We start from the raw sequence: 19,309 nt of genomic DNA on the forward strand, positions 1-19,309 counted from the left end.
TCAGCCTCCCGAGTAGCTGGGACTACAGGCATGCGCCACCATGCCTGGCTCATTTTTTCTATTCATTTTTAGTTGTCCAGCTAATTTCCTTCTATATTTAGTAGAGATGGGGTCTCACTCTTGCTCAGGCTGGTCTCGAACTCCTGACCTCAAATGATCCACCCGCTTCGGCCTCCCAGAGTGCTAGGAATAAGGCGTGAGCCACTGCACCCAGCCAAAAGTCTTATAAATTATTGTTAGGTTTATTTAAGATAGTTATTGATTTGTAGATGAATTTTCAAATTTATACTTGTTGAATTTTCTGTTTCCTAAAGCATTTTAGTTAATTTCCCCCCATTATCTGCAAAAAGTAATCTTGCTTGTTTAGTGTCAGTATTTTCACTGCTCTTGTTTATCTAATTACATTGGCTACTTGCAGAAAATATTAGCTAATGGTGGTACAACAAATACCTTTGTCCAGTATATAATTTTAAAAGGGAATTTGTTTTACAGCCTTTAAGCTCAAGATACAAATACAATTTTAAGAAACCACGCTGAGGAAATATCCATCCAAAGACTTAAAATTTTTCCTTTGATCTATTAATATAATAAAATGTAAAGATTTTCCTAATTTTTAACAATCCTTGCATTCCTAGAATGAACTCCCCTCGTTCTTGGTCATGTTCTTTTTTTTTTTTTTTGGAGACAGAGTCTCACTCTGTTGCCCAGGCTAGAGTGAGTGCCACGGTGTCAGCCTAGCTCACAGCAATCTCAGACTCCTTGGCTCAAGCAATTCTCCTGCCTCAGCTTCTCAAGTAGCTGGGACTACAAGCACTTCCCACCACACCCTGTTAATTTTTTGTTTCTATCTTTAGTTGCCCAGCTAATTTTTTCTAGTTTTAGTAGAGATGGAGTCTTGCTCTTGCTCAGGCTGGTCTCGAACTCCTGAGCTCAAGGGATCCTCCCGTGACCTTGGCTTCCCAGGGTCCTAGGATTATAGGCATGAGCCACCACGCCTGGCCAGCCATGTTGTTCTTAAAGAACAAATTTGATTTCACTTATAAAAATATTTTTCCCAAGTAAAGTTTGCATTAATATTCATAAATGAGACTGAGCTCACTTATGTTTTTATTTTGTCAGTTTGTGGAATCAAGATTATTTTGGCTTTGTGAAATGAACCAGGGAGTTTTCTTTGTTCCCCATGTTCTGAAACAGCATTATGATTATAGGTCCCTTAAAGGGTTATAAGAATTCACCTATGGGCCGGGCGCAGTGGCTCACGCCTGTAATCCTAGCACTCTGGGAGGCCGACGCGGGAGGATCGCTTGAGGTCAGGAGTTCAAGACCAGCCTGAACAAGAGCGAGACCCCATCTCTACTAAAAAATAGAAATTAGCTGGACAACTAAAAATATAGAAAAAATTAGCCGGCCATGGTGGCGCATGCCTGTAGTCCCAGCTATTCGGGAGGCTGAGGCAGAAGGATTGCTTGAGCCCAGGAGTTTGAGGTTGCTGTGAGCTAGGCTGACACCACAGCACTCTAGTCCTAGTCCAGGCAACAGAGTGAGACTCTGTCTCAAAAAAAAAAAAAAAATTCACCTATGGAGCTATTTGATCTCAGTACTCTTTGACACTTTTTTCAATTTCTTCATGTTGTTGTCCACTTACATGTTATATCTCTTCTTGATTCCATTTCGGTAATTTACAATATCCTAGAAAATTATTCATTTTATTCAGGCTTTCAAATTTATCAGCAGAAATGTACAGTCTTTAGATTTCTTCCACATTTTGTGTGTCTGAGCTTAACCCCTTCTTTTTCCTTTATTAAGATAGCTGATAGTTTTTCTCCTTGGATTTGCCAAAGAATTAGCTCTTAGATTCGAGACAGGGTCTCATTCTGTTGCCCGGGCTAGAGTGTAGGGGCATGATCATAGCTCACTGCAACCTCAAACTCCTGGGCTCAAAAGATCCTCCTGGAATGGCCTTTATCAAAAAGTCCCAAAACAATAAGTATTGGCGTGGATGTGGAGAGATAGGAACACTCATACACTGCTGGTGGGACTGCAAACTAGTGCAATCTCTGTAGAAAGCATATGGAGATACCTTAAAGAGATACAAGTAGACCTACTATTTGATCCAGCAATCGCATTACTGGGAATCTACCCAAAAGAACAAAAGACATTCTATAAAAAAGACATCTGCACTTGAATGTTTATAGCAGCACAATTCACAATTGCAAAGATGTGGAAACAACCCAAGCTAAGTGCTTATCAATACATGAGCGGATTAATAAACTGTGGTATATGTATACCATGGAGTACTACTCAGCTATAAGAAACAATGGTGATATGGCACCTCTTGTATTTTCCTGGATAGAGCTGGAACCCATTCTACTAAGTGAAGTATCCCAAGAATGGAAAAATAAGCACCACATGTACTCACCATCAAATTGGTTTCACTGATCAACACCTAAGTGCACATATAGGAGTAACATTAATCTGGTGCCGGGCAGATGGGAGGTGGGGAAGGGATGGGTATATACATATATAATGAGTGTGATGTGCACCATCTGGGGGATGGACATGCTTGAAGCTCTGACTGGGGATGGGGAAGGGCAAGGGCAATATATGTAACTTAAACTTTTGTGCCCCCATAATATGCTGAAATAAAAAAAAAAAAAAGATCCTCCTGCCTCAGCTTCCTAAGTAGCTAGGATTACAGGCACATACCATGCCTAATATTTACATTTTTATTTTTTTTGGTAGAGAGACTATATTGCCCAGTCTAGTCCTGAACTCCTGGCCTCAAGTGATCCTTCTGCCCCAGCCTCCCAAAGTGCTGGGATTATAGGCATGAGCCACCATGCCTGTCTTACTTTTAAATTCAATTATACTGTTTTCTACGTATTAATGTCTTTCTTTCCTTTATAGTTTCTGTCTTTTCTCTTTGGCTAAGGTTTTATATTATTGCTTTTTTTCTAATTCTGAATAAATTATTCATTTATTTTTTGGAATAGATATTTTGAGACATAAAATTCTTTTCTGTGTGGCTACTCTCTACATACCTTTTCCAAGTTAAAATTATCTTCAGCTCGACTGTCTTCTGAATTGTCTGTATTCTTCTCATCATCCCCTTTATCTGCATTTGCAAATACAGATGCCACACGGACCACAGGCAGGGGCACATCTCGAGGGACAAACCTAACTGAGCTGACGGGCATGGTCCACAGTTTAATTTTCTTAAAAGATTTAGTTTTGGCAGAATACCGTGATTCACAAACGAAAACATCCTCATCTCGAAAGTTTTCTGGGCATAATTTAAAGTATTCCTGGGGGGCACAAGAACAAAACTAGTTAGGTGAATTTTCTGAAAACCACAACCAAAAAATACAAAAGCAAATACCAACCAACAACCAAACAAAAGCTAAACTGATTAGACTTTCTGGCAGTTAACAATAAATGGTAAGTGGCTAGAGATCTAGGAATATTTCCTTGGCTACAGAACAGACTTATTAAATACACACCCTTTGACTTATAAACATGAATAGTTCTATTTGGCTTACCACTTCTCTTTGCAAATATATTAATATTTCATATAGCTATACTACTCCTTAAAGTTTTGGACAGGGCTCAGGTATATAAGACAGATACAGAAAAGCACACCTAACTACCTAAAAACCAAACTGATAATTTATGATTATCCTTCAGAAAACAACATTCCTAACAATTAGCTTGGCAACTTAAGCTAACTGCATATAACTTAACAGTGTGGGCAGCAAATGGTCTTTCATAACCATGTTCAGGTTAATTTCTTCCTAAATCCTTACATATAGCTATATAGACACAACTTAAAAAACCAAACAGTTTAAAAGAGAGTTCCTAATTTTGTAAATACTGATTTTTGTGTTTTAAAATTTTATTCCCAGGGAATGAGTGATACTTTTGGGGTTAATGAATTTCTTACCTTGACAAACATGACCACACATTTGCCTAGAATTTTACTAACAGGAACTTTATTGTAATAGTCACTCTTAAAAACTTCTTTTTCTAGAAATTTTCGTGTAGCCAGGTGGAACGTTTCATTTGGTCGATAAAACCAACAGCCATACAACCATTTTTCACCTTAAAAATAGAGAGAAAGAGAAAGACGAGAGAGAGAGAGAGAGAGAGAGAGAGAGACATCATTAAAAGAAATTGCACATTCTTTTTTTTTTTTTTTAAAGAGATGTGTGTGGTCTTGCTATGTTGCCCAGGCTGGACTCAAACTCCTGGGCTCAAGCAATCCTCCCACCTCAGACTCCCAAGGAGCTGGGACTACAGATGAATGCTACCCTGCCTGCCTCAGAAATCACACATTCACTGCAAAATTAGGAAGCAGTCCATTAAGCCATTCTGCCATGGTCTGAACCTAATACTGTGCTTTTTAGGCCACAGTTTCTTAATATCGTAGAAGAAATAATATTTTAAAATAATGAAGTGTAATGAGGCCTAAAAAACGCTACTTACTCCCTCATATTAAAAGATATAACACAGAGAATGAGGAAGGAAGGTGATGAGACCTGTTCCACTTTGCTCCAGTGAGTACACACCTAGAGTTGTGTGCTTTAGTAAGGATACAGACATACTGAAGGACATTATTTAGCACTTATGCAAAGGTATTCAAAAGTATTTCACATGACTGGCAGCTAAAAAAAAAACTGCATTGCCTGGCTCACATTTCTGCCTGCTTTTGGCTTCATTAACTTCTTTTTCTGTTTTTTTGTTTTTTGTTTGAGACAGGGTTTCACTATGTTGCCTGGGTTAGAGTGTACTGAAGTCATCATAGCTCACGGCAACCTCAAACTCCTGGGGCTCAAGTGATCCTCCTGCCTCAGCCTCCTGAGTAGCTGGGACTACAGGTACACACCACACCTGCCTAATTTTTTTTTTTTGCTTTTTGTAGGGGTGGGTCTCCCTACTGTCCAGGCTGGCCTCAAACTCTTGGCCTCAAGTGATTTTCCCACCTTGGCCTCCCAAAGTACTAGGATTATAGACATCAGCCACCATGCCCAGCCTGGCTTCATTAACTTCTATTCATTCTCCATGTCTCAACTGTTCTAGGAAAACTTTTTGAAAACAAATTCTAAGCCAAGGCAAATGCATCCCTATAATAATTTCTTTTTTATTTGTAATATTTACTGGAGCGGTTTTGCCAGGGGAAAAACATGAGCTTTTTGTTCTTCTGAGTCTATGTCATTCTACATGGATTTTGGCTCAAAGTGTGTTTTTAATAAATATCAGTTGAATGAAAAAATCTCAACTTCAAGAAGTTGTATTTCTTTTGACTCAACTATGACACTGCCCAATAATGCTAGATACTATGTTTTCCATATGGAGTGCATGCTTAATTATATTTATTCATATATTAAACAATTACTGTCGGAAGGCATAAAATGAGTTAAAAATTTGTTTCCTGAGGAGCAAGGAGGAGTAAAATAGGCACATCTTACCAATGTGTCCTTTGATTTAAAGCAAACTTACCAGCTGAGTCTTCCCACAGTCTCTCAATACAGACTATGTGTGGTTGTAGGTTGGTCTCTGCAGGTTCCACATAGACATAATCTCCAACATGGTACATGCTGTTCTTAAAGCTGCAGTCTTGGCTATATGTGCGATGTAAGCCTGAAAGGCCTGCAGTACCAGAAGAATCTTCACTCTTTTCAGCTTCTTAGGTTTAAAAAAAAAAAAAAAAAAAAAAAGTACTCACTAAAGGGATATTAGAGTCAGATGTAGGATTCAAACAACACACAAATACATTTAATTCTTTTCATAACATTCAAAGGCAAGAATCAGCAAAAATAGTATGATCTCCACATTACTAATAGCCTCTACCCAAAACTGTCTTTTTGAATTACAACCGTTATTAATTTAAATAAATAGATAAGTAAACCAAGGAACCATAGAATATGGTCGTTTTAGATAATACAAAAAGACATAAAGAAGAAAATAATTATAAATCATGTAATTCTAGAGATAATTTCTGATGTAATTCCTCTCCATCTTAATGCTTCTGAATTTGTTTTGTTTTCTAACAGTTATTACATGGATATGATTCAATGGAGTCTTAGAATTGAGAAAATATGGAATATGTTTACATATAATATAAACAATATATATGTATATTTAATATATCATGAACATTTCCCCTGAGATTAAATGCTTTTCAATATGACTTTTATTTTTGTTAAATCAGACTTTTTAATGGTTCTAGTATAAACCATCCTTTGCAAATATCCTACTTTTTTTTTTAGGACAAATCTTTGCCCACATCTTTGATTACTTACCGACGATAATTTCCCATAAATGGAAGAGCTGGAAATAAGCCTTTAAAATATTATTAAAATGCATATTCCAAATATATCTCCAAAAAGCTATACCAACTCAAGTCCTCACTGTTGACTACAAGGGGTCTGTTTCTCCATTTCCTAACACTGGTATTATAATTCCAGCAGAAACACTGTCAGGTGAATTGAAAGGGACAGAGAGAGTACAAAATGAAAGAAGGCTGTCCAACACCCAAAATTCTAGAGACAGAGAACAATTACTCAATTGCAAATATGTGCTTTCTTGAAACAGGATGATTCAGAGGACAGTGTCAAGCTGCAGAGGATTGTTCCCAGGCCTAGAAACCAAATGGAGTCTGCCTAACTGGATTTCAAAATTGCTTGGAATTGGTTACACTTTTATCTTTCTTCTCCCTTTTTGAACAGGAATATCTATAACCATTATTCCATGCAAGTCTCATTGTATTTTAAGATCAGAGAAATTGTTTTCTAAGTTTTACAGGTCCACACAGAGAAAAGAACTGTGTCCCAGGATGGATCATACCCAGAGCCTCACCCATACACTTATCTGATGAGATCTGGGACTTTTGAGTTGATGATATTTAGATGAGATTTAGGTACCTGTTACAGGCATACTACTGTAACAAATAACCAAAAAATATGGAAGAGACTTTGGAATTGGGCAGTGAGCAGAGACGAAGAATTTTGAGGAACATGATAGAAAAAGCCTGTATTGCTTTAAATACACTGCTAGTAAAAAAAAAAACAAAAACAAAGGACATTAAAGACTTGTCAAGTGGAAGACTCAGAAAGAAATGAGAAGGTTGTTGGGCCAGACACGGTGGCTCATGCTTATAATCCTGGCACTCTGAGAGGTCGAGGAGGGAGGATTGCTTGAGCTCATGAGTTTGAGACCAGCCTGAGCAAGAGTAAGACCCCATCTCTATTAAAATAGAAAAAATTAGTCTGGTGTAATGGGTGCACCTGCAGTCCCAGCTACTCAGGAGGCTGAGACAGGAGGATGGCTTGAGCCCAGGAGTTTGAGATTGCAGTGAGCTGTGATGATGTCACTGCACTCTACTCAGGGGGACAGAATGAGACTCTGTCTCAAAAAAAAAAAAAAAAAAAGGAAAAAAATGTTGTAAGTAAAGGAAAGGGGATCTTTGTTATATGATAAAGCTTAGTGCTAGGAGGCTGCGGCAGGAGGATAGCTCGAGGTCAGGAGTTCAAGACCAGCCTTAGCAAGAGTGAGACCCTGTCTCTACTAAAAATAGAAAGAAATTAGCTGGACAACTAAAAATATATAGAAAAAATTAGCCGGGCATGGTGGCGCATGCCTGTAGTCCCAGCTAGTCGGGAAGCTGAGGCAGAAGGATCACTTAAGTCCAGGAAGTTGAGGTTGCTGAGAGCTAGGCTGACGTCAGGCACTCTAGCCCTGGCAACAGAGCGAGACTCTGTCTCCAAAAAAAAAAAAAAAAAAAAAGCTTAGTGAAATTATGTCCTGCAGTTATTTGAATTCTGGGCCTTCTGGGCGTATCTTTTAGTTATCTTTTTCTTCCTTTATTTCTGTTTGCTGCTGTTCTACTTCCTGGGAGATTTTGCAACTTTATATTCTAATATTTCTCTGAATGCTTCCTTTTGGTCATCATATTTTTAAAAACAGCTTTATTGGTCAGGCGCGGTGGCTCACGCCTGTAATCCTAGCACTGTGGGAGGCCGAGGCAGGAGGATTGCTCCAGGTAGAAGTTCGAGACCAGCCTGAGCAAGAGCAAGACTCCCGTCTCTACTAAAAATAGAAAGAAATGATCTGGACAGCTAAAAATATATATAGAAAAAAATCAGCCGGGCATGGTGGCACATGCCTGTAGTCCCAGCTACTCGGGAGGCTGAGGGCAGAAGGATTGTTTAAGTCTAGGAGTTTGAGGTTGCTGTGAGCTTGACACCACGGCATTCTAGCCCAGGCAACAGAGCGAGACTCTGTCTCAAAAAATAAAATAAAATAAAATAAAATAAAAAAAAAATAAATAAAAACAGCTTTATTGAGGTATGATTCACACGTGACACAATTCACCTATTTAAAGTTCAATGGTTTTTGGTATATTACATTATTAGTTTTAAAAAATTATGGTAAAACATGACATAAAATTCATCATTCTGACCATTTTTAAGTATACAATTAACCATAACCACTATTTCCAAAACGTTTTGATTACCCCAAACAGAAACTCTAATCATTAAACAATAACTCCACCTTCCTCCCTCCGGTCCCTGGTAACCTCTATTCTACTGTCTGTCTCTATGAATTTGCCTACTCTAGATACTTCAGACAAGTGCAATCATGTATTTTCCTTTTCTGTCTGGCTTATTTCACTTAGCATAAGCTTTATAATGTTAATCCATGTAGCATGTATCCAGCATTTCATTCCTTTTTATGGATGAATAATATTCCATTGTTGGGGTATACCACTGTTATTGCTTTTATTAGTTTTAATTGACACATAATCATACATATTTGCACAGTATGATATTTTGATACATGTATAAAATGTGTAATGCTCTGGTTAGGTCTTCCAGCACTATGTTGAATAAAAGTGTTAAGAGTGGGCATCCTTGTCTTATTCCAAATCAGAGAGAAAAACTTTCAACTTTTGCCCATTCAGTATGATGTAGGCTATGAGTTTGTCATATGGCCTTCATTGTGTTGAGGTATGTTCCTTCTATAACTAACTTGTTGAGAATTTTTATCATGAAGAGATGTTGAATTTTACCAAATGCTTTTCCTGCGTCTACTGAGAGATCATATGGTTTCTGTCCTGCACTTTGTTGGTGTGATTGATGTATCTTGTTTGTTTATACACATTATGTTGAACCATTCTTGCATCCCTGGGATAAGTCCCACTTGATCATGATGAATGATTTTTTTTTTAACCCTACATGCAAGCTAGGTGAATGGTCTTTTTAATGTGCTTTGGGGTTTGGTTTGCTAGTACTTTGTTGATGAATTTTGCATCTATGTATGTTGGGAATATTGGCCTATAGTTTTCATTTTTTGTTGTGTTCTTGTTTGGTTCTGATATCAGTGTAATGCTAGCCATGTAGAATGAGTTTGGAAGAATTCCCCTCTCTTCAATTTTCTGGAAGAGTCTGAGAAGAACTGGTATTAATTCTGCTTTAATGTTTGGTAGAATTTATCAGTAGAGGCTTCAGGTCCCCTGGGCTTTTCCTTAATGGCAGATTTTTCAGTATGGACTGAATTTTATTCTTGTTATTGATCTGTTCAGGTTTTCTATTTCTTCTTGGTTCAATCTTGGTAGGATTTATGTGCCCCAGAATTTATCCATTTCTGCTAGGTTTTCTAATTTGCTGATGTATACTTGTTTGTAACAGTCTCTAATGATCTTTTGTATTTCTGTAGTATCAGTTGTTATGTTTCCTTTTTCATTTCCGATTTTATTTACTTGGGTCTTTTTGTGTGTGTGGTTGGTCTAGCCAGTGGTTTGTCAATTTTGTTTATCTTCTTAAGATATCTTCTTTATTTTATTACAAAATAAACAAAAATAGTTTTGCTTGTTTCTGCTCTGAATTTTATTATTTCTTTCCTTCTACTAATTTTGGGTTTGGTTTGTACTTGCTTTTCTAGTGCCTTGAGAAGCATCATTCATTTATTTGATAACTATTTTTTAATGTAGGTATTTATTGCTATAAACTTCCTTCTTCGTACTACTTTTGCTGTATCCCATAGGTTTTGGTATGTTGTTTCTACTTACATGTTTTTTTTAACAACTGGTAATCAGTTTATTAAAACAGTTGACTTAAGCATCTACAACGGTGACTTCAATCTCAACTCCCAGCTCAATACTGATAGAAGTAATCTGCTTAACAATCTCAGAAGGACTATGCAAGTCAATGAGTTGCTTTTGGATTCTCATATGGAAGTGGTCCAAAGTCTTAGAACCTTCACTACAAGGAGTTTTTCTTGTAGTGATTCTCAAAGTCTTGGTAGGCATCCGAACTGGTCCTTTCACTTTGAGGTTCTTTTCCTTTGCACCTATGATCAAGTCAGCACACACCTTCTCCAGGGATTTTATGTTGTGGCTGGTTAGGGTAATTCTAATTCAGTGAATCGCCACCTCTGGCTCCATGGGTGTTTTTCTGGTATCTTTAAAAGCCATGGCTGCAGTGCAGCTTCCTGACCAACTTATTCCTCAGTGAGAGTGAACAGCGGTGAGTCAGGAGCAGAAGCAGGCACAACACGCTTCCACTGCATCTGTGAGCGCGTCTTCCATGAAAAGCTGTACTTACATTTGTTTCAGAAATTTTTCAATTTCCTTCTTAATTTCTTCATTGACCCACTGGCTGTTGAGGTGCATGTTGTTTAATTTTCATCTGTTTGTACAATTTTAAAAGTTTCTCGATATTGATTTCTAGTTTTATTCCATTGTGGTCAGAAAAAATACTTGATATGATTTCAATTCTTTTAAATTTGTTGAGAATTGTTTTGTGGTCTAACATGTGGTCTAACCTGGAAAATGTTCCATGTGCTAATGAAAAGAATGTGTATTCTTCAGTGTTGGATGAAATATTCTGTAAATGTCTGTTAGGTTCATTAGTTCTAAAGTGTAGCTTAAAACCAATGTTTCTGTGCTTTCTGTGTAGATGATCTATCTGTCCAATACTAAAAGTGAGGTGTTGAGGTCCCTAACTATTAATATTATTGTACTCGCGTCAATCTCTACCTTTAGATTTAAAAATATTTGCTTTATATATTTGGGTGCTCTGGTGTTGGATGCACATATAACTGTTATATTCTCCAGTTGAACTGGTCCCTTTATCATTACACAAATATCTTTTTTGTGTCATTTTAGTTTTTAACTTAAAGGCCATTTTATCTAATTAAGTATAGTTACTCCTGCTCACTTTTGGTTTCTGTTTGCATGGAATATTTATTTGCATTCCTTAACTTTCAGTCTAAATGTGTCTTTACAGATCAAATTTCCTATAGGTAGCATATGTTGTTTTTATCCATTTAGCTAGCCTACATTTTTTTAATTGAGGAATTTAATCTGTTTACATTCAATGTTATTCTTGATAGGTGAAGACTTAACTATCAAAGGTGAAGGCTTACCTACCAAAATGACTTATCAGTCATTTTGTTAATTGTTTTCTGGTTGTTTTGTATACTTTACTTTTTTCTTTTTCTCTTGTTATCATTGTGGTTTGGTGGTTTTCTGTAGTGATAAGGTTGTTTCTTTTCTTTCTCCTTTGTGTGTCTCTTCCACCTGTGAGTTTTATACTGTTGCATGTTTTCATGATAGTGATTATCATCTTTTTGTTTTCAGACATAGGACTTCCTTGAATATATCTTGTAAGGCTGGTCTGGTCTAGTGGTGATGAATTCTCTGTTTTATACTTATCTGGGAAACATTTTATTTCTACTTTATTTCTCAAGGATAACTTCTGAGTACAGTATTCTTGGGTGGCAATTCTTTTCATTCAGTACTCTGAATATATCATCCCATTTTCTCCTGGGCCTGTAAGGTTTTAGCAGAGAAATCTGTTGTTAGTCTAGTGATGATTCCCTAATATGTGGCTTCATGCTTTTTCTTGTAGTTTTCAAAATTTTCTTTGTCTTTGCCTTTTGACAGTGGGGCTATAATTTGTCCTGAGGGGGATCTCTATGCATTGAATCTACTCGGGGACTTTTGAGTTTCCTGGATGTGGATATCCTTATCTCTCGCCAGACTTGTAAAGTTTTCAGCTATTATTTCATTAAATAGGTTTTCTATGCCTCTTCTTTTCTCTTCTCCTTTGGGAACACTCATAAAGCAAATATTTGTTTGCTAAATGATATCCCATAAGTCTAATAAGCTTTCTTTATTCTTCATCATTCTTATTTCTTTTTTTCTCTCTGGGTAGTTTCAAAGGACCTATCTTCAAGTTCAAAGATTCTTTCTTCAGCATGACCAAGACTGTTGTTGAAGCTCTCCATTGTATTTGTTATTCATTGAATTCTGCTACAGAACTTCTGTTTGGCTTTTAAAAATTTCTAACTTCTTGTTGAATTTCTTGTTCATGTAGTTATCCTGATTTTGTTTAATCATCTATCTGTATTTTCTTGTATTTCACTGAATTTCCTTAAGATCATTATTTTGAATTCTTTTTCTGGCAATTCAGTAACTTCCTTTTCACTGGGGTCTGTTACTAGAGAGAGATTGTTTTCCTGTAGTGGTGTCATACCTCCTTACTTTTCTTGGGTCCCTGCACTGATGTCTGCATGTGGTAGAACAACTGCCTCTTCCAAACTTTCCAGAGTGGCTTTTGTAAAGAAAGACTTTCACTTGCAGTTGGGCTTTACTGTGGCATTGGGAAGGATCTGTTAACTCTGTTTCTCGATAGGTGCAATGGTATAGTCTCCATTAAGCTTCTTCAGCTGATTCAACATCAGCAATAACTGTGGGTACTTCAAAGGCCTGTAGACATTTGTGGCAGCAGTGGTATAGGCTGTTACTGTCCTCCTACTCTTATTATCATGAGGAGACTTAGCCAAGGGGAACACTCCTGTTGTCAGGTTTGACATCACCTACAAGCAGCTAGGATCCAGGAGCAGGTGCTCAGAGCAGCTATGGGGCCAGGGTCCTAGGCTCAGGGTCTCATGAACCTATTATGTCACCTGGGTCTGGGAGTGCAGGTTTTCTCTCTGTGGCAGGGTTGGATGCAGGCTGTACACAGAGCCAAGATCTGTGACTCTGAGGTACTCCCTAGTACCTTGAGTCCAGGGGGCCAGGTTGTAGTTGTGATTCTACCCATGGCGGGCAGGGTATGACTGCAATTCAGAAACCCGAGCCAACAGGACTCAGTAGCAACTTGGGTCCCAGGGGATAAGGCACTATGTAGTAGTGACGCTAGACCATGGGATTGTGGAGCTTGTCAGTATCTCAGACTCTGTAAGTCCAGATTAAATGGCAGCCAGTACCCCAGCAGGGAAGAGCACAGCTGTGGTTTCAGCACTGGGGGGAGCAGGAGGGGGTTGCTGCAGAAAAAGCACAGCAATGACTCCGGAAACGGGTGTCTGAGCTGCTCAGACTCTAGGGGTCTAATGTAGCTCCAGAGTATTCGAGTTGTTTGACCTATAGGGTTGGGTGTCTCAGCTCAGCCACTGCTGTTTCCCTGGGACACAGAATACTACATCAACTTAGCCCTGGGATGCATAGCTGCTCAGCTTGCCCAGGAGACTGATTCCCCCGTGAGTGATGTGTTGCTTTAGCTCAGGCCTGAGGAGAATGAATGTTCTGGGTGGCCCAGGCACCATTTCCCTGGGATGCAGGGAACTGCTTCAGTGTGGGCACAGGGGAAGTGTGACTGCTCTCAGCAGCCAACATATTGTTTTCCCAGGAGGCAGGGTACCAATTCAGCTCTGGTCTGAGGGGGTGGGGACACAGGTAGATGGAATGGTTCTAGCTCTGCTTAGCCTTGCAGAGAAGGGTGTAACAGCTGCTCACACCTTGGCTTGAGGATGATGGGCCACCAGGCTGGGATGGTTCTGTGGCGGCTTAGCCTCAGTGATGAAGGGGAGCTGTGGCTACTTGCCTCTGGAGCAAGACACATTCTAGCCATAGTTCCAATTCCAATATGGCATAGCGTTGGCTCCTTCTCTAGGGGGAGCACAACTATGGGGTCTCCAGATAGCTCCCTCAGCTGGGCTTAGTGCATGTGATGACTGCAAGAGACACCAGCCATGGTCTATAAGTGTCCAAAATATTTATAGGGGTTGATGGGATCCTCTTGCTCATCTCCTTGCTGTAGGGAGAAGTTTCCCTGGTTCTCAGCTGATCCTAGTTGGGGGATGGGGTGGTGGAGGCTCGGTGTTTTCTTCTGTTCTTTATGTGGTCATACGGAGTTTCTGTGTTCACTAACGTTTCTGTCACTCCTCTGATGGGCTCCAGCATTCTCCTTCAGTTACTTTTATTAAAATGAAGTTGCTTATTCGTTTTTCTGGCTGTCTTTGTGAGGGGTATGAGCACTAGGGGCCTCTACTTGGCTACCTTACTGACAGACATCACTTTGAATATACCATATTGTGTTTATCCATTCATCTGTTGATGGACACTTGGGCTATTTCTGCCTTTTGACTATCATAAATAATGCTCCTATGGACATGGATATACAATACAAACTTCTCTTCGAGTTCCTGCTTTTATTTCCTTTGGATACATACCTAGGATTGGAATTGGTGAATCACATGGTAATCCAACATTTAGCTTTTTGAGGAACCACCAAATTGTATTCCATAGAGGCTGTATACTTTACATTTCCACCAGCAATGTACGAGGATTCCAATGTCTCCATATCTTCATCAACACTTGCTATTTTTTTTTTTGGTAATAGCCATCCTAAAGCAAGTGCAAGTGGTATCTCATGGTTCTGATTTGCATTTTTTCTAATGATTAACGATGTTTAACATATTTTTGTGTACTTATTGGCCATCTGTATAACATAATTTCTTTGGAGAAATGTCTATTGAAATCCTTTGCCCATTTTTGCATTGGGTTGTCTTGTTTTTGTTGAAGTTCTTTATGTACTCTGGATAATAGACTCTTATCAGATATTTAATTTGTGAATATTTTCTCTCTCGGTGGGTTTGCCATTAATTTTTTTTTTTAAGAGACAGTGTCTTCCTCTGTCACCTAGGCTGGAGTGCAGTGGCACAATCATAGCTCACTGCTGCTTCAAGTGCCCGGGCTCAAGTGATTCTCCTGCTTCAGCCTCTTGAGTAGCTAGGACTACAGGTGCTGCCACCATGTCTGGCTAATTTTTAAATTTTATGTAGAGAGGGGATCTTACTATGTTGCCCAGGCTGGTCATGACTGCAAACATATTTTTAATTACCAAGAAAATTTTTGTTCTGTGATGTTCCTTTTTAATAGTCTTCTGTTCTTGTTTTACAGATGCAGTAACTTGTCATGTGCCTGAAGATTTAAATTTTAGCTTAGGTTTTTTTAAAAAAAGTTTAATATTTTAGGGATTTTCCTTAAATATTTAATCCTACTTAAACAAATACCTGCTCCTATTTAACAGTGAGACACTAAAAAGGCTGGCTAACTGATGGGTTTCAAAGGAGACCTCCAGATGTTATTATCTTTAGTTTTTCCTCATTGCCTGGTCCATTTCTCAAGAGAAAACCTCCTTCCTGCCTTGGAATGCTGGCATCCAGCATTCTAGAAGCTAAATAGCTAGGAGGGCCAAAGGATCTCACAATGTAGTATAAATCCTTTCACTTAATCTTCCTTTTCAGTACCTTACTCCTACCCCTTAGGTCTGCTTCATATTCCTGAATCTAGACTCTTTAGGAGGAACAGTCACAGGAAGGGTTGAGGCAGTGATCTGGAAGCTCAATTCCTTTTATTTTTTTTTAAGAGACAGGGCCTCACTATATTGCCCAGGCTGGGCTTGAACTCCTGGGCTCAAGCAATCCTCCCACTTCAGCCTTTTGAGTAGGTGGGACCACAGGCACATGCTACCATGCCTGGCTCAACTCCTTTTAGACTTTCAACTAATCCTCCTATTTTCAGCCCCACATGCAACTCAATTTTTGGAAGTACCGGCTGTTCTAATCGCTGTGCTGGTCTAAGATAGGATTTGTTCTGCTTAAGGTCTTCATCCACTGCTGATATTGAAACCAATGTTAGCAATTTATCTATCCATTTTTAGCTCCCAAATTTCAATTGCCACCATCTCATCTTTCATCGATTTCCTTTTCTTTTCTTTTTTTTTTTTTTGAGGGAGGGGAATGCTTGTGTGTCTCTCTTTTTATATTGTTCTTAAATCCCCTTTCCATCATTTTAGAGGTGTTTTGGGAAGAAATAGCACTAAATATTTGTCTACAATCTTCCATATTTAACTGAAAGTTCTCTATGTTGTTTTATCCTTATTTACCCTGTATGAGGACTTCTGGTATTTAATAAAAACAAGGGTGTGTGAGATCTTCTAGCTTCCCTTAATGTCCATCAGGTTGTTGCTAAGAATCCTCCTCTTAGGACTTAAAGACAGACAGGGCTGATTTGACATACACAGCCACTATCTAAGTTTTTGATATCTTTTTTTTCTTTTTTTTTTTTTGAGACAGTGTTTCATTCACTCTGTCACCCCGGCTAGAGTGCAGTGACATCATCATAGCTCACTGCAACCTCAGACTCCTGGGCTCAAGCAATCCTCCTGCCTCAGCCTCCAGAGTAGCTGGGACTACAGGTGCATGCCACCACGCCCAGCTAATTTTTTCTATTTTTGGTAAAGATGGGGTCTCACTCAGGCTGCTCTTGAACTCCTCACCCCAAGTGATCCTCCCTCCTAGGCCTCCCAGAATGCTAGGATTACAGGCGTGAGCCACCACGCGAGGCCTTCATTATCTTTTAATATTCATAAAATTGGACATAGGATGATCTAAAGCACACTGTAGTTCTTTTGTGGCTAGAAACACCTACAGATGCCCTCAGACTTATCATAAGTCAAAAATGCATTTAATACATGTAACCTATTGAACACCAAAGCTTGGCCTAGTCCATCTTAAACATGCTTAGAATACTTACATTAGCCTACAGTTGGGCAAAACCACCTAACATAAGGGCTATTTTATAATCAAGTGTTGAATAGTCCATGTAATTTATTGAATACTGTACTGAAAGTGAAAAACAGAATAGTTGTATGGGTACTCAAAGTACAGTTTCTACTGAGCGAGTATCACTTTTGCAACACTGAAAAGTTGAAAGAAATCATTGAGCAGGTCTCAATAGTGGGCTTAAAATATTCAGTAAACCATGCTGTAAATAGTTGTGTTGTCCTCCAGGCTTTGTTTTTCCATTTATAGAGCACAGGCAAAGTAGGTTTAGCATAATTCTTATGGGTCCCAGGATTTTCAGAATGGTAAATGAGCACTGACTTCAACTTAAAGTCACCAGTTGCATTAACCCCTAATAAGAATTAGCCTACCCTTTGAAGCCACTCACTTCTCCTCTATAGCTATAAAAATCCTAGATGGCATCTTTTTCCAATAGAAGGCTATTTCATCTACAGTGAAAATTTGTTTATATAGCCACTTTCATAAATTATCTTAGCTAGATCTTCAGACAACTTGCTGCAGCTTCTACATTAGCATTTGCTGCTTCACCATGTACTTTTATGTCATGGAGATCACTTCTTTCATTAAACAAACCTTTTGCTAGCTTCAAACTTATCTTCTATAGCTTCATCACCTGTCTCAGCCTTCACAGAACTGACAAGAGTTATGGCCCTGCTCTGGAATAGGCTTTGGTTTAAGCCAAAGTTGTGACTGATTCGATCCAGACCACTAAAACTTTCTTCCTACCAGCGATGTCTGTTTTGCTTTCTTATCATTTGTGTGTTCCTTTATGTAGTACCTTGAATTTCCTTCAAGAACTTTTCCTTTGCACTGACAAACTTAGTTATTAAATGTTTGGCACAAGAGGCCTAGCTTTTGGCCTGTCTCAGCTTTTGACATGCCTTCTTCACTAAGCTTAATCATTTCCAGCTTTTGATTTAAAGTGAGAGATGTGTGACTCTTCCTTTCACTTTAATACTTAGAGGTCACTGTATGATTATTAATTGGCCTAATTTTAATATTGTTGTGTCCTAGGAAATAGGGAGGCCTAAGGAGAGAGAGACTGGAGAACAGCTGGTTGGTGGAACAGTCAGAACACACATAACTTATGTCGATTAAGTTCACTGTCTTATATGGTGCAGTTCGTGGCATTCCAAAATAACTGCAATAGTAACATTGAAGATTACTGATCACAGATCACCATAACAGCTATAATGACAATAAAATGAAATGACTTGCTCCATGCAGGGTTGCCAGAAACCTTCAATTTGTAAAAAAATATAGTATTTGCAAAGCATGATAAAACAAGGTATGCCTGGATAGCGTTCAACACGTCAGTTAAGCCAGCTAGTTCACAGTGATATTCATGTCTTCTACATATTTACTAATTTTTGGTCTAGTTGTTCTGTCAATTACTGAGAAAGGAGTATTGAGACTATAATTGTTGAACTGCCTATACCTCCTTTCAATTGTCACTTTTTCCTTCATGTATTTTTGGTGTTCTGTTGCTAGGTATATATACATTTATAAATATTGTATGTTCTCAATATGTGATGTTTTTATCATTACGAAATATTCCTCTGTCTTTAGTATTCTTTTTTCTCTTAAGTTCTATCACTTCATGTTTTGATTGGAGTATATAGTCTATTCATATTTAATGTAACCATTAATACAAATGAATTCACGCCTGCCATTTTGTTATTTGTTCTCTATATCTGCGGTCCCCAACCATGGACAGGTACTGGTCCATGACCTGTTAGGAACTGGGTCACACAGCAGGAGGTCAGTGGTGGGTGAATCAGAGTATTCACAGCTGCTCCCCATCGCTGGCATCTCTGAATAAGTTCTGTCTTCTGTCAGATCAGCACTGGATTCTCATAGAAGCATGAACCCTACTGCAAACTGTGCATGTGAGGGATCTAGGTTTCGTGCTCCTTATGAGAATCTAGTGCCTGATCATCTGAAGTGGAGCTGAGGTGGTGATGCTAGCGCTGTGGGAGTGGCTGCAAATACAGATTATCATTAGCAGGGAGGTTTGACTGCACAATGAATGTAATGTGCTTGAATCATCCTGAAACAGTGCCCCCCACCCCCAGTGGAAAAACTGCCTTCCACAAAACTGGTCCCTGGTGCCAAAAAGGTTGGGGACTGCTGCTCTTTATGTCTTATGTCTTTTTGTTCCTCTTTTCCTCCTTTACTACCTTCTTTTGTAACTGATAAGCAAGTATTTTTTTGTGTATCGTTTTAATTCCTGTGGTGACTTTTTTGGCTATTTGTTTTCTGAGTATTTGCTTTGGGCATTACAATATATATCTTTAACTTACCACCACCTACTTATTTTTGTTAAATACTGACTTAATTTCATTAAATACTGTGACTTTGCTCCAAGATAGCTCCA

At 38.6% G+C, this 19,309-nt stretch overlaps 1 protein-coding gene and 1 pseudogene across 50 annotated transcripts in view; both read right to left on the reverse strand.

The window, feature by feature from the left end:
* PBRM1 (polybromo 1) overlaps positions 1-19,309 on the reverse strand; it is a 123,206-nt gene that overhangs the window by 34,155 nt on the left and 69,742 nt on the right. For 31 of the 50 annotated variants that reach the window (XR_011234104.1, XR_011234105.1, XM_069475834.1 and 28 more), the window contains 3 exons: positions 5,497-5,682; positions 3,941-4,098; positions 3,042-3,305 (listed from right to left, as the gene is read on the reverse strand). Coding sequence is in view for 48 of the 50 variants with exons in the window: in XM_069475834.1 (XP_069331935.1) it covers positions 3,042-3,305; positions 3,941-4,098; positions 5,497-5,682 (608 nt within the window). In the remaining 2 variants the exon portion in view is untranslated. The remainder of the gene's footprint in view (positions 1-3,041; positions 3,306-3,940; positions 4,099-5,496; positions 5,683-19,309) is intronic. The other 19 variants (XM_069475840.1, XM_069475839.1, XM_069475832.1 and 16 more) reach the window with 2 other exon arrangements.
* LOC138386931 (small ribosomal subunit protein uS10-like) lies at positions 10,112-10,471 on the reverse strand (annotated as a pseudogene).

The sequence above is a fragment of the Eulemur rufifrons genome, chromosome 7, assembly GCF_041146395.1.
Source record: "Eulemur rufifrons isolate Redbay chromosome 7, OSU_ERuf_1, whole genome shotgun sequence".
NCBI lineage: Eukaryota > Metazoa > Chordata > Mammalia > Primates > Lemuridae > Eulemur > Eulemur rufifrons.